This window comes from Pagrus major, chromosome 12, assembly GCF_040436345.1.
Source record: "Pagrus major chromosome 12, Pma_NU_1.0".
Taxonomy (NCBI): Eukaryota; Metazoa; Chordata; class Actinopteri; order Spariformes; family Sparidae; genus Pagrus; species Pagrus major.
Genome location: NC_133226.1, coordinates 29,017,950 through 29,030,449, shown reverse-complemented (window position 1 = coordinate 29,030,449; position 12,500 = coordinate 29,017,950). Strand labels below are relative to the sequence as shown.

At 45.7% G+C, this 12,500-nt stretch overlaps 3 protein-coding genes across 3 annotated transcripts in view; all 3 read right to left on the bottom strand.

The window, feature by feature from the left end:
- wdr36 (WD repeat domain 36) overlaps nucleotides 1–2,218 on the bottom strand; it is a 12,648-nt gene extending 10,430 nt beyond the window's left edge. The window contains exons 1-3 of the mRNA XM_073477468.1: nucleotides 1,897–2,218; nucleotides 1,190–1,217; nucleotides 982–1,082 (exon numbers count right to left, since the gene is read on the bottom strand). Coding sequence (XP_073333569.1) covers nucleotides 982–1,082; nucleotides 1,190–1,217; nucleotides 1,897–2,061 — 294 coding nt within the window. The 5' untranslated portion in view covers nucleotides 2,062–2,218. The remainder of the gene's footprint in view (nucleotides 1–981; nucleotides 1,083–1,189; nucleotides 1,218–1,896) is intronic.
- Nucleotides 2,219–2,807: 589 nt separating this feature from the next.
- slc25a46 (solute carrier family 25 member 46) lies at nucleotides 2,808–8,595 on the bottom strand. The gene is made up of 8 exons (XM_073478685.1): nucleotides 8,040–8,595; nucleotides 7,364–7,406; nucleotides 6,345–6,402; nucleotides 5,972–6,049; nucleotides 5,767–5,867; nucleotides 5,260–5,316; nucleotides 4,931–4,988; nucleotides 2,808–4,543 (listed from the first exon to the last, which is right to left on the bottom strand). The coding sequence occupies exons 1-8, from the start codon at nucleotides 8,308–8,310 to the stop codon at nucleotides 3,947–3,949; spliced, it is 1,263 nt and encodes a 420-aa protein (XP_073334786.1). The 5' UTR covers nucleotides 8,311–8,595; the 3' UTR covers nucleotides 2,808–3,946.
- A 303-nt stretch (nucleotides 8,596–8,898) lies between these two features.
- Nucleotides 8,899–12,500, bottom strand: part of slc31a1 (solute carrier family 31 member 1) — an 11,779-nt gene continuing 8,177 nt past the window's right edge. The window contains exon 6 of the mRNA XM_073477829.1: nucleotides 8,899–10,834. Coding sequence (XP_073333930.1) covers nucleotides 10,633–10,834 — 202 coding nt within the window. The 3' untranslated portion in view covers nucleotides 8,899–10,632. The remainder of the gene's footprint in view (nucleotides 10,835–12,500) is intronic.

Here is a 12,500-nt window from a genome sequence, read left to right as displayed (position 1 = left end):
GTTTTTTCAATTAAACTGTTTAACACTGAAACAAAAGATATTTTGAACAGAAATCACATAAAAAAATAACAAAACAAATATCACATCTATAAACTGACCGAGATCATTTCAATATTTCAAAAATGTAGAAAAATAGAAGAATTAGGGGTGGGTGATATGGGCAAAAAATAATATCTCGATATTTTGGGGGATTTTGGCGATAACGATAATCAGTCGATATCCTTTAAAATTCAAGAATATTTGTGTCCAGATCGATCCACTGAAAACGACTGAAAACGCTGTAGTTCATATTCCAGGCCTATAGGTGGCGCTTGAAATCCACCAAAAACGGAGAAGAAGAGACGGCGCGAGCACAAAAAGCTTGCGCGCTGTAAACAGACAGACAGTAGACGGAGAAACCGAACCCAACAAGAAGAAGACGGAAATGGCCAGTGCAAGGAAACCAGAACCGTTTGTGTGGACCGATAATGAGGTGGAACTGCTGCTGCGACTCACACTCGACTACAAGGCGAGTCAGTTGCAAGAAACACGAACACAAGCACGTAGTCCGCCATTGTTGTTGTTGTTGTTATGAGACGTCGCGGGGTTCAGAGGTCGAAGGCAAGAGGTCGAGGGGTGGGGCGAATCCTGCCCTGCTGTAGAGGGCGCTGCTGCACCGTGTGTTAAGTGGATGTGAGGAGTTTCCGCGTTCGTTTCAATATTTTTGGCGAAGTAATTTAAATACTCGATAATGGAAATTTGCACATCGTCAAAAAAAAAAAAATGACGATATTATCGCCAACGATATATATCGCCCATCCCTAAGAAGAACCTTGAAAACGTGTCTCTGATGTGACGTTTTAATTCAAACAAGAATTTAAAACATCTTTAAAAAACAAAACAAAAATCAATCAAAGCAAAAAAACACAAAACCTCAAACAGAAACTTCTTAAAAGTTTTTTTCTTTTTACAAACATTTTATTTTGAAAAAACAAAAACAACCTCTTTGTTCCTGGCGAAGGCGCTGATGACTCGTCCAGCGGCGGCGAACACCAACATCCTGTCTGCTGTCACACAGCTGATGTCATCTGGAAGGCTGTTACCTAGGCAACCACCACATTACATCAGAACACAGCAGCCAATCGGAGAGCAGAGCTGTCAGCAGCGTCATCAGAGTGAATTCAGTTTAAAAAGATTTAAATGTACTCACTGACAGCAACGATCCCCAACCTGTTCACCTGAAAGTAATCAATACATCGATTAATCAATATACCGATCACTGCTCTAATCAATACACCGATCACTGCTCTAATCAATATACCGATCACTGCTCTAATCAATACACCGATCACTGCTCTAATCAATACACCGATCACTGCTCTAATCAATACACCGATCACTGCCCTAATCAATACACCGATCACTGCTCTAATCAATACACTGATCACTCCTCCATTCAGAACTCCATAAAGAAAACAGTATATTCTCAGCAAACAGCAGCGAACTCCTGAAACTCTGTGGGGGAGGACCAGGACCAGGACCAGGACCAGACCACCAGGACCACCAGGACCAGGACCAGACCACCAGGAGCTGATCAGAGATCAATAGATTTCTGATGGGTCGATGTTTCCTCAGTCGGCCGTGTCACCTGAAGAATCTTCCTCAGGTGTTTCTACCTGTTTCACCTGCTGCTGATCTGACACACACACACACACACACACACACACACACACACACACACTCTGTGCACGTGTCACATTGATCACAGATCAATTGATCGGTTCCTCCTCACAGACAGCTGATGTTTAATGTTGACACGCTGTACGGAAGCCGTCAGAGGACAAACACGTGGACAACATACAGACACGCGTTGACTCGTGTAAACACAAACACAAACACAAACAGTCAGTTTCTTACGTTGTACGTGTGGAAACATTTCCCGACCGCCGTCACCACGTAAAACTCCCGGTGCTTCTTGTGGTACCTGAGCGCGTGCGGCACGTGGTTGGAGTAAAGTCCCAGAACCCGGAACCCGGAGAACAACGAACTCCCGCCACCCGCGAGACTCCCGCCAGCCGACATGTCCGGTAGCAACGGAGGATTTTACCGGATACAAGCCAAACAAACAAACACACAAACAAACAAACAAACAACCAAACAAGCAGTCAGAGCGGAGAGACGGAGCGCAGAGAGAAACACATGCAGGGGGCCGAGGAACTGAGTCCGACTGAAAACAACACGCACCGACACGAAGGTTCCGGCCCGACGACGAAATCTGGATCCAACCGGAAGGAGACAGAAAATATTAAGAAAATAAAACGGATATAATGATAAACTGAAAATAATTATAGCTATATTGATTAACTAACACTAGAATACAATGAAAATTGAAATAGACAATAATTAGGATAATACAATAAAACTGCTTCTCTTCATAATACATTTACATTCAGGGCATTCAGCAGACGCTTTGTAATGCTATGCGGGGTCGAGGTGAATAAATGTATTTAAGATAATAAAAAATAATCTGATCATGAAGAAAGTCTGAAATTAAAACACAAAGCAGAACCTGTAAATATGAAGTGAAGCAGCGCAGCAAACGTCTCATTTACAGTATTTAGAGTTTAACACATTAACATCATGTGATCTACTGCAATGTGTTAATACTGACAGTGATGTCATTAAAGACAGCAGCTCCTCCACACTCAGCTCACGTCATTTCACATGAAAACAAAGTTTCAACGTTAAAGTATGAACACGTGCAGACGGATTTAAAAAGGAAACACTTGTTGGAAGCCTTTTATTTTGAAAAATCGACACCAGTTCAGTTTGTGCTTCAACTGATTTATTTAGTTTCACTCATTTGATTTAAATATCGTTGCATCACATATCATTTCATCTAAAGCTACTTTTCTTTCAACACATAGAACTTAATTAATTTTTACAACTTTATACAAACAGGAAGTGGTTTGTTGGCCGACAGGTGTTCACGTACATCAGTACTTGTATACACACACACACTGATCAATACACAGCAGCTGAGGCTGACCAATCAGCTTTCAGCTTTTATAATTTTAACACAGGATCATGAGTTCATGCTGGAACAGGAAGTGACACTGCGTTTCCATGGTTACGCATGACAACATTTTGTTTGAAGGCAGGAAGTGACGCGAACGTTCAGAGTCTCCCAGTCTTTGTGCTAAGCTAAGCTAAACATGACCTGGAGCTAAATGTGGCGTGTAAAACTTTAAAGGACTGCAGGACGAAGCAGGTAAAGCGGCAGCTGGTTGCTAGGTCAGTAATGGTTGCTATGGAGTTACTAAACGGTTGCTAGGCGGTTGCTATGGTGTCTGTGGTAGTGCTGACAGAGTGACAGATCTCAAGTTTTAATTTATGTTTGTTCGATGTTTCAATGTTTTCTGACCTCGTATATATTCTCATTAATATGTAATGATCATTAATATATCACATATTAATGACATCATTACATATTAATGACATCATTACATATCTTTTATCAACCAATCAGCTGTCTCATTCAGTCACATGACAAAACAAGAATCTGCTCTTTATGTGTGTGTGTGTGTGTGTGTGTGTGTGTGAGAGAGATCAGTGTGTGTGTGTGTGTGTGTGTGTGTGTGTGTGTGAGAGAGAGATCAGTGTGTGTGTGTGATGTCAGTGTGTGTGTGTGTGTGTGTGTGTGTGTGTGTGTGTGTGATGTCAGTGTGTGTGTGTGTGTGTGTGTGTGTGTGTGTGTGTGTGTGTGATCAGTTCTGTTGACGACTCTGACGTCGTCTCACTTCGAGCTTCATGTCTCGTGTGTTTCTATCAGCTGATGATCAGACTGTCGTCTCACATCAGGTCGAGCTGATTAACTCGTGTCACTTCATCCTTCGTCGTCATGGTGGACTGATGGTTGACGTGTGAACAGGAAGTGATGCTGCGTGGTCTCCATGGTAGCGGTCCTCTAGCTGCCCCGCCCCTCCAGCAGCAGCAGCCTCAGCAGCGTCCTGGCCGCAGCCAGCAGCGCGCCGTGCAGTGCGTACTGCGCCGCCAGCGCTCCGAAGCCGCGGTAAAACCCTGCAGTGCCCTCCTTGCGGCGGATGCTGTGGAGGCAGTCGGAGAAGCCATCGTACTGCGAGTTGACAGGGAGGACAAGTGGGCTGCCGCCATTTCCCACGCCGACCACGCCGTCGGTGGCGTCGATGATGGTGCGCGTGCCCTGCAGGCCGAGGCGGTGCAGCGCCGTCTCCAGAGGAAACAGCACGATGTCAGCCACCAGAGACCCCGCCCACGCTGCTGCCAGCTCTGGGAAGTAGGCGTCCAGCGGGTTGCTGGGTTCCACCCGCTGCTTCCTGCCCCGCTGGTGAAGCCACAGCGCCACCCGCTGCACGGAGGCGGCGATGGCGTATCGCAGGACGGCATGCAGCGCGGCAGGAAGCAGCAGAGAGCTGAGAGGAAGCAGACGACGACTGTGAGGAGCGCCGACACCCAACAGCCGAGTCAGACCTTCACGGACACAATCGAGCAGACCGGAGGACGAGTCGTCACGGACGATCTCGCTCTGTGGAGACACGACAGGAAGCAGAGTCAACGCACGGCCAATCAGCAGCTGCTGATGTTTCAGTGACGCAGTGAGCTGCTGCAGGTCGTTTACTGAGTCATCTGGTCTCTTGTTTAACAAGATCTTTACTGTTTCATCATCACACATGATCAATGATTCTGACTGAAACAAGCAAAGATGGTGTCCACGCTGTCATCCATCAGCTCCAACGACACTGAGGTCAAGATGAAAACATGTCGTTCACACGTGAACAACCAGACGCTCCAGAGCTGCTACTAGATGATCTACCTCAAATTACATTAAAGTGATGAAACCACAATGTCAGAATGTTCCTGAAAACATTTTAGACTCACGTCTAATCAATGATCAATAATAATCCATACTGACCTGGACGGTCTCGACCAGGCTGGCACAGTAAAACGGAAGAGCCACCACAGCTGTTAACCTGCGGGCGAGAGACAGACACAGAGCGAGAGAGAGAGAGAGTCTTCAGATTAAACGCACATGAGGGTTTACGTCAACATGTCCGTCAGTCACTCAGTAGAAGAAGAGATGAGTTCAGTCAGTGGCTGCGTCTCAACTCAGGGGCTGCGTCCTGCGAAGGCTGCGTCCTTCAAGGCTGCGTCCTGCGAAGGCTGCGTCCTTCAAGGCTGCGTCCTGCGAAGGCTGCAGCCCCTGAGTTGAGACGCAGTCACTCAGTAGAAGAAGAAACTGACCCTTTCAGCAGTAAATGTCCAGCCAGCTGTTTCCACGTCCACCTGTGAGGAAGCTCCCTGCACACAGAACACTCAGTGAGTAATACTACAGTAATACTACAGTCAGACTGCAACAATACTACAGTAATACTACAGTAATACTACAGTCAGACTGCAACAATACTACAGTAATACTACAGTAATACTACAGTCAGACTGCAACAATACTACAGTAATACTACAGTAATACTACAGTCAGACTGCAACAATACTACAGTAATACTACAACAATACTACAGTAATACTACAGTCAGACTGCAACAATACTACAGTAATACTACAACAATACTACAGTAATACTACAGTAATACTACAGTCATACTACAGTTATACTACAGTCATACTACAACAATACTACAGTAATACTACAACAATACTACAGTAATACTACAGTCAGACTGCAACAATACTACAGTCATACTACAACACTACAGTCATACTACAGTACAGTGAGCAGTGAGTAGTTACCGTGGTAACGGTGTGAACTCGCTGATGATGCCTTCAGCTCCGAGCGTGATGCCGTGAACGATGAAGGTGCTGCCCATCCCCTTCCACAGAGCCTTCACACCCTGAACAACCAGTTATTGATACCTGATCACACTGATTGATTCTTCATGATGACGACATCTTTATGTTTATATTTTAATGTGATAAATGAAATATTATTTGTCACCTGAGCCTTGGTGATGGCGTACATGACGGCGACGGCGCTGAAGGGAGTCAGGTGGTAACAGCGGCCGTGGTAGTTCACCTGACACCACCAGCCAATCAGACAGCAGCAGCAGGAAAAAAACAGTTATGTAGATTTGTACAAGGATCAATTCTGCTCAGATAACTTTATTTATTAAGAAACTAAATATATACAAACATCTGTGACATAAACAAGGATTAAATACAAATAAAATCTGAAACACAACAAAGAGAAACAGTCTGATTAATTCATTCCTGCAACAATGAACACAAACCTCATCTCACACGTTTCACTGGAAACAAGTGAAAACAACTTTGAGTTTAAACTGAAGTTAATCATGACGGTGAGCTGATACCTGACACTGTCTGCGGAAGACGATACAGGGGTGAGCCAGGACGTTCTCTGTGAACAGGCTGCAGACAGACAGGCAGACAGACAGGCAGACACACAGACAGACACACACACACACACACACACACACACACAGGCAGACAGGCAGGCAGACAGACAGACAGACAGACAGACACACACACACACACACACACACACACAGGCAGACAGGCAGGCAGACAGACAGACAGACAGACAGACAGACAGACAGACAGACACACACACACACACACACACACAGGCAGACAGGCAGGCAGACAGGCAGGCAGACAGACAGACAGACAGACACACACACACACAGACAGACAGACAGACAGACAGGCAGACAGACAGACAGACAGACAGACACACAGACAGACAGACACACAGACAGACAGACACACAGACAGGCAGGCAGACAGACAGGCAGACAGGCAGACAGGCAGGCAGACACACACACACACAGACAGACAGACAGACAGACAGACAGACAGACACACACACACAGGCAGACAGGCAGGCAGGCAGACAGACAGACACACACAGACACACAGACACACAGACACACACACACACAGACACAAAGACACACACACACACAGACACACAGACAGGCAGACACACACACAGACAGGCAGACAGGCAGACAGACAGGCAGACAGACAGACACACACACACAGACACACACAGACACACACACACACACACACAGACAGGCAGACAGACAGACACACAGACACACAGACACACAGACAGGCAGACAGACACACAGACAGGCAGACAGACAGACAGACACACAGGCAGACAGACACACACACACACAGACACACACACAGACACACACACACACACACAGACACACACACACACAGACAGTTATTTAGGGACATTTATTTTGAAAACCATCGCTGTCAGGCGATGTCCTTCACTGACTGGATAAGATTCATAATAAACATTCATTTTCTGACTTTTTTATAACTTTATTGATATGAAATGATTTACAACCTGACGAGTCCGATCCCAAAGCCTGCGAATCGATTCAGCTGCTCTGCAAGAAGAAGAAAATCATAGTTATTCATTTTAATTCATTCATTCATTCATTCAAACTTCACTTTGTTTGTTTTTCCTTTTATTCTGAATTATGAACCTGAACATTATTTTATGATACTAAAATAACAAGTTGAAGAGAAAAACAGATTTTACTTAATTCTCCGGATGTGACGTTCAGACACAGGCTAACGATTAGCCTCGTTAGCTAGAATGATCCATTCAAATTCTGCTAATTAGCCCTCCTAGCCAACTATTAGCCTGCTATATTCTGTCATTAGCCTGCCGGCTAGCCACCAGCTACTCGGACTTTTAAGGCTGTTGTCTATGTTATGATTAGCTTACAAGCTAACGAGAAGTCCTTTCAGTGTTTCTTGTTGACATATTAGCATTAGCCTGCTAGCTGATTAGCATGTTCCGCCTGACAGATCGTATGAACATTCTGGTCGGTTAGCTAAGTAGCTGTTAGCTTGTTCCATTCACTTCCCATTCTAACGCTAGCCTGGGAGCTAAGTACCGTGTCACCCTGACATGAACACCAACATTACATTAATGGAGCCGTTAGCTGGTCCATCTACTTCCCAGTGTAGCATCAGCCTGCTAGCTGACCACCCCTCCTCCCTCACCGACCTACCAGCTGGCGGGACGCCCGGCTGCGGAGCGTCCCAGGCGGCTGCGGCTCCGGGACCTCCGGGCTCTCCCAGCGGCTCGTCGTACTGCGGAGTTCGGTCTCCGTGGTGCAGGTTCCGGCTCCCGGGAATGTCCGGCGGCGTGGTGACCCAGTGGTGGTGCTGCAGCTCCGCGGGACCTCCGGCGCTCCTGACCGGGTAGCTCGCTCCGTACAGCGGGTCATCGCGGCCGCGGTAGCCGAGCCCGTCGAAGCTGTCCGGCCGCCTGGAGGCCATCAGAGGGTCGGTGCCTGGACGAGCCGCGGGAGGACGTGACTGAGACCCGGCTAACGGAAACCACAGGGCGTCCAACACAACACGTCCACGTCCCGGCAAATTAACGGCAGCGCTGATTTAAAGGAGGAATGTTTGTCCGTGATTGATTTGACCCGCTGCAAAACATCTACCTGTCACCTGCAACCCGGAAGTTCTGCTCGTTTCCGGCAGACTGGTGCTGCAGCTCATCAGCGCCGCCACAGGTGAGCAGGAGAAGCGCAGCTCATCAGCGCCGCCACAGGTGAGCAGGAGAAGCGCAGCTCATCAGCGCCGCCACAGGTGAGCAGGAGAAGCGCAGCTCATCAGCGCCGCCACAGGTGAGCAGGAGAAGCGCAGCTCATCAGCGCCGCCACAGGTGAGCAGGAGAAGCGCAGCTCATCAGCGCCGCCACAGGTGAGCAGGAGAAGCGCAGCTCCTCTGCTGACATGTCGTGTTCGTCGGTGTGAACCGAGCTGACCCAGAAGTGACCGACTGGTTCCGGTCACTGATCGTTTTCATCATCATCACAATGTTTAATCCTCCGAACAGACGAGACGACGACTTTCTTCATAAACTTCATTGTTCTTTAATGATTCCAGCATTCGTGACAATTCAAACATTTCAGACACTTTAACGTTTCCTTCACAGACAGTTTAACACGTTAACCTCGACTTCATTTCAACATCAACACAGACGACACTGAGACGACTGCCGGGCCCAGAGCTCTGACGTGGGTCACGTCTGCAGAATAAGATCCAGTAACTGGTCCGACCTGCGACCCGACTGGTGCCGTAAGTAAACTCTGCCCACGTCTCAGTGAGAGATTAAAAAACAATCACAATAAATCACAATGACATCTGTGGAAATCCTTTGATCGCTAGTCAGGAACCACCGACAGTTTGACTCCATCAGCAGTTTGTTATCTTTTATTTTTGGTCTTTCCTACCGAACCAGTTTTTCCAGGTTAACGACACATTTCTTCTCACACTGAAATAAGTCAAGAGACGACAGTTTTCCAGTTGAACTGAAGTGAAACCAGCAGAGCCTCCACGCCAACAGACACGGTGGCGGTGAAGAGCAGCACCTTGAGCTCCGACACTGGCCTGCAGTCAGCAGCTGCTCAGCCTCGTTAAGGCAACGGGTTTAAGGCCGAGACAAAACATGAGACACGGACAGACGCTGGGGTTTAAAAAAAGTCCTTTTTGTAAATTTCGTTCATGAAATGGATCTCATGATGTTTTTATTCAGGAGAAAATCTGGGAAATGTTTCATATTTAAAAATCGAGGAATCTAAATCAATCTGATGTAAAATATCTGAGCTGTGATTGGTCGGCTCACGGACCAGTCAGAGCGCTCGAAAAGGAAAAAGGAAAAAATTATTTAGAAATTTCTGAAAATCGTTTCAGATTTTACTTCTTGAAACTTTAATTCAGGAGCGATTCAACAGGCGGCTCGATGTTCACTGGACATGAGTTTTATTTTAAAAAGGTCAAAAGATTTCACTGAAAAGTTTTGTGACACGTTAAAGTTGATGATTTAGACCAAAAACCTTTCGAGGAGAATTTCAGCAATTTAAAAAAATATTATAATAATTTGTCTGATAAACTCAAGAAGTGGCTCATCGGCTGGATTCACGTCAACGACTAATTTAAAAGGAAAAACATAGAAACAGTTTCTGTATGTAGACAAGAACAATAAAAAAAAATATATTTTTAATAATTTCATTTAAATTAAAACAAATCTAAATGAAAAGTTTTGTTAAACATCTACTCTCTAATATATTCTAAATAAATGTTTAAATATGGTTTATGATTGGTGGTTCTTCTAACGATGCTAACTAAAAGAAATAAGAGTAAACGTGAGCTACGTATGCTAACATTTTGGCTAGTAGCAGCTAGCGCTAACCTTCCACTTGTCATGGCACTAAAAAGGAAATAAGAGACAGTATCACATGATTTGGCCAATCAGGAACTTCTGAGGAGATGCGAGCTGTGATTGGCCGACTCGCCCTCCAGCAGGAGTTAAAAAAAAAAGACTTAACCTGCTAAACAAAGATTTATTAATCGCTAACTACAGATGTTAGTGTGAATGTTAACCTATAACAAGGTGTTGGTTACCACGGTTACTGAGTAACATTTGTGATTTAGTGTCTCGTTATATGTGCTAACCTCACGCTAACATTCTGCCGGTTTGTAGTTCCAGATTAGCTAGCGTGCTAACATAAAGTGAAAGTGTTTGTTAGCATTTTATTGATTGTGATCAGCAAAATCCCCCCATGCGATGCTAATTAGCACGCTAATAATGTTAATGGCAGTGCTCTGTGATGTCAACGACCACCGCCTTTCGCCAGCTGAACAGGAAGTAGCCCATGCCAGCACCGGCCGCCACGGCGATGCAGAGGTAAGCGTTGTAGGTCATGAAGACGAGCATCAGGAAGTAGCTGACGACCACCTGAACGATGTGCAACACTGTCTGCAGGAAGTGGGCGGGGCTAAGCATCCGCTGCCTGAGAGGACAAGAGGAGGGGTTTAGAAATACTGTTAGCTTTTTATATAATGTTGCTTTTTACATGATGTTTGTGTTAGCATTACTTTTAGCATTAGCACATTCATTCATCATAAAAATTTGTATGTAGATGTATAACACTGATAGCATTAGCAGTCTCAATAATTTTGCTTTTTAACTGCGGTAACTCCCACACTCTATAAGGACACTCCCACACTATGTACGGACACTCCCACGGACACTCCCACACTCTGTACGAACACTCCCACACTCTGTACGAACACTCCCACACTCTGTACGAACACTCCCACACTCTGTACGAACACTCCCGCACTCTGTACGAACACTCCCGCACTCTGTACGAACACTCCCGCACTCTGTACGAACACTCCCACACTCTGTACGAACACTCCCACACTCTGTACGGACACTCCCACACTCTGTACGAACACTCCCACGGACACTCCCACACTCTGTAAGGACACTCCCATGGACACTCCCACACTCTGTAAGGACACTCCCACACCCTGTACGAACACTCCCACAGACACTCCCACACTCTGTAAGGACACTCCCACGGACACTCCCACACTCTGTAAGGACACTCCCGCACGTCAACAAACTGAAACAAGTCCAGTTGCCTACGATACAGAACCTAGAGGTACCAGGACCTGGATGACTGAGAACCTTCATCAACATTAGCATTATAGCTATCAACAGAAAAACATTCAGATAGCATTTTTTGGCTGAGTAAATATAGCATTAGTAGCAGTAGGGTTCTTTTTTGTTAGTGTTAGCATTGCAGCATGTTTCCACATACGAGCTGTTAGCATCGTTAACTCTCATGTTAATAATAAACCTTTACACCATTGAAAACATGAAGCTCTACACCACGTTAGCATTTTATTTATTTTTTTAATTTTTTATTAGTAGTGTTGCCGTTAGCATCAGAGCTAATGCAGAAAGTTTCAATTCAAGACAATTAAGCGCACTAAGCTGTTAGTTAATTTGTTTTTGATCACATCTGTTTTAGTTAATGTTAGCATTAGCTTCAGTGTTAGCATGATCACTTCACCAGGCCTCCACATACAGTCAGTACACTTCGATTTACCACTGAAGTTATGATGATAATTATTCATGTTACAGAAGAAGACGAACTCGTAAAGACTTCCTGTGGGCGAGTGTTGAGATGATCCAATCAGAATCTGCTGATACTCATTAATTATTCACCATCAACTTTAATCAATCATCTGTTTTGGTCCAGAATGGTCTGATCAGAGCATCTCAACCAAGGCTGGGAAAGAACCAGGACCAGGTTCAGGACCAAGACCAGGTCCCCAACCAGAGCCAGGACCAGGACCAGGACCAAGACCAGAACCAGAGTCAGGACAAGGACCAGAACCAGAGATGGAACTGTACAGTTACCTGACAGAGAATCCTGAGTGGCGGGACTTTAATGGAACAGGAAGCTCCGCCCTCTCCGAACACTGACTGTCAATCACTGAGCTGACAGTGAACACATGACATTTACATCACATGACTGATGATCACATGACTGACGGTCACATGACTGACGGTCACATGACTGACGGTCACATGATCGTTTGGTGTCAGCTGTGAGGTCACAGTCGCTCACAGACTCTCAGAGCTGTCAATCATCACACTTC

What these genes read in the sequence shown, in the direction of transcription:
- slc25a46 (XM_073478685.1), bottom strand. Translation starts at nt 8,310, where the DNA reads ATGGCCTCCAGGCGGCCGGACAGCTTCGACGGGCTCGGCTACCGCGGC. An exon ending in ACGCCATCACCAAGGCTCAG is followed by an intron (nt 5,868 to 5,971) that starts GTGACAAATAAT and finishes CTGGTTGTTCAG; the next exon opens with GGTGTGAAGGCTCTGTGGAA. An exon ending in GAGTTCACACCGTTACCACG is followed by an intron (nt 5,317 to 5,766) that starts GTAACTACTCAC and finishes TTCTGTGTGCAG; the next exon opens with GGAGCTTCCTCACAGGTGGA.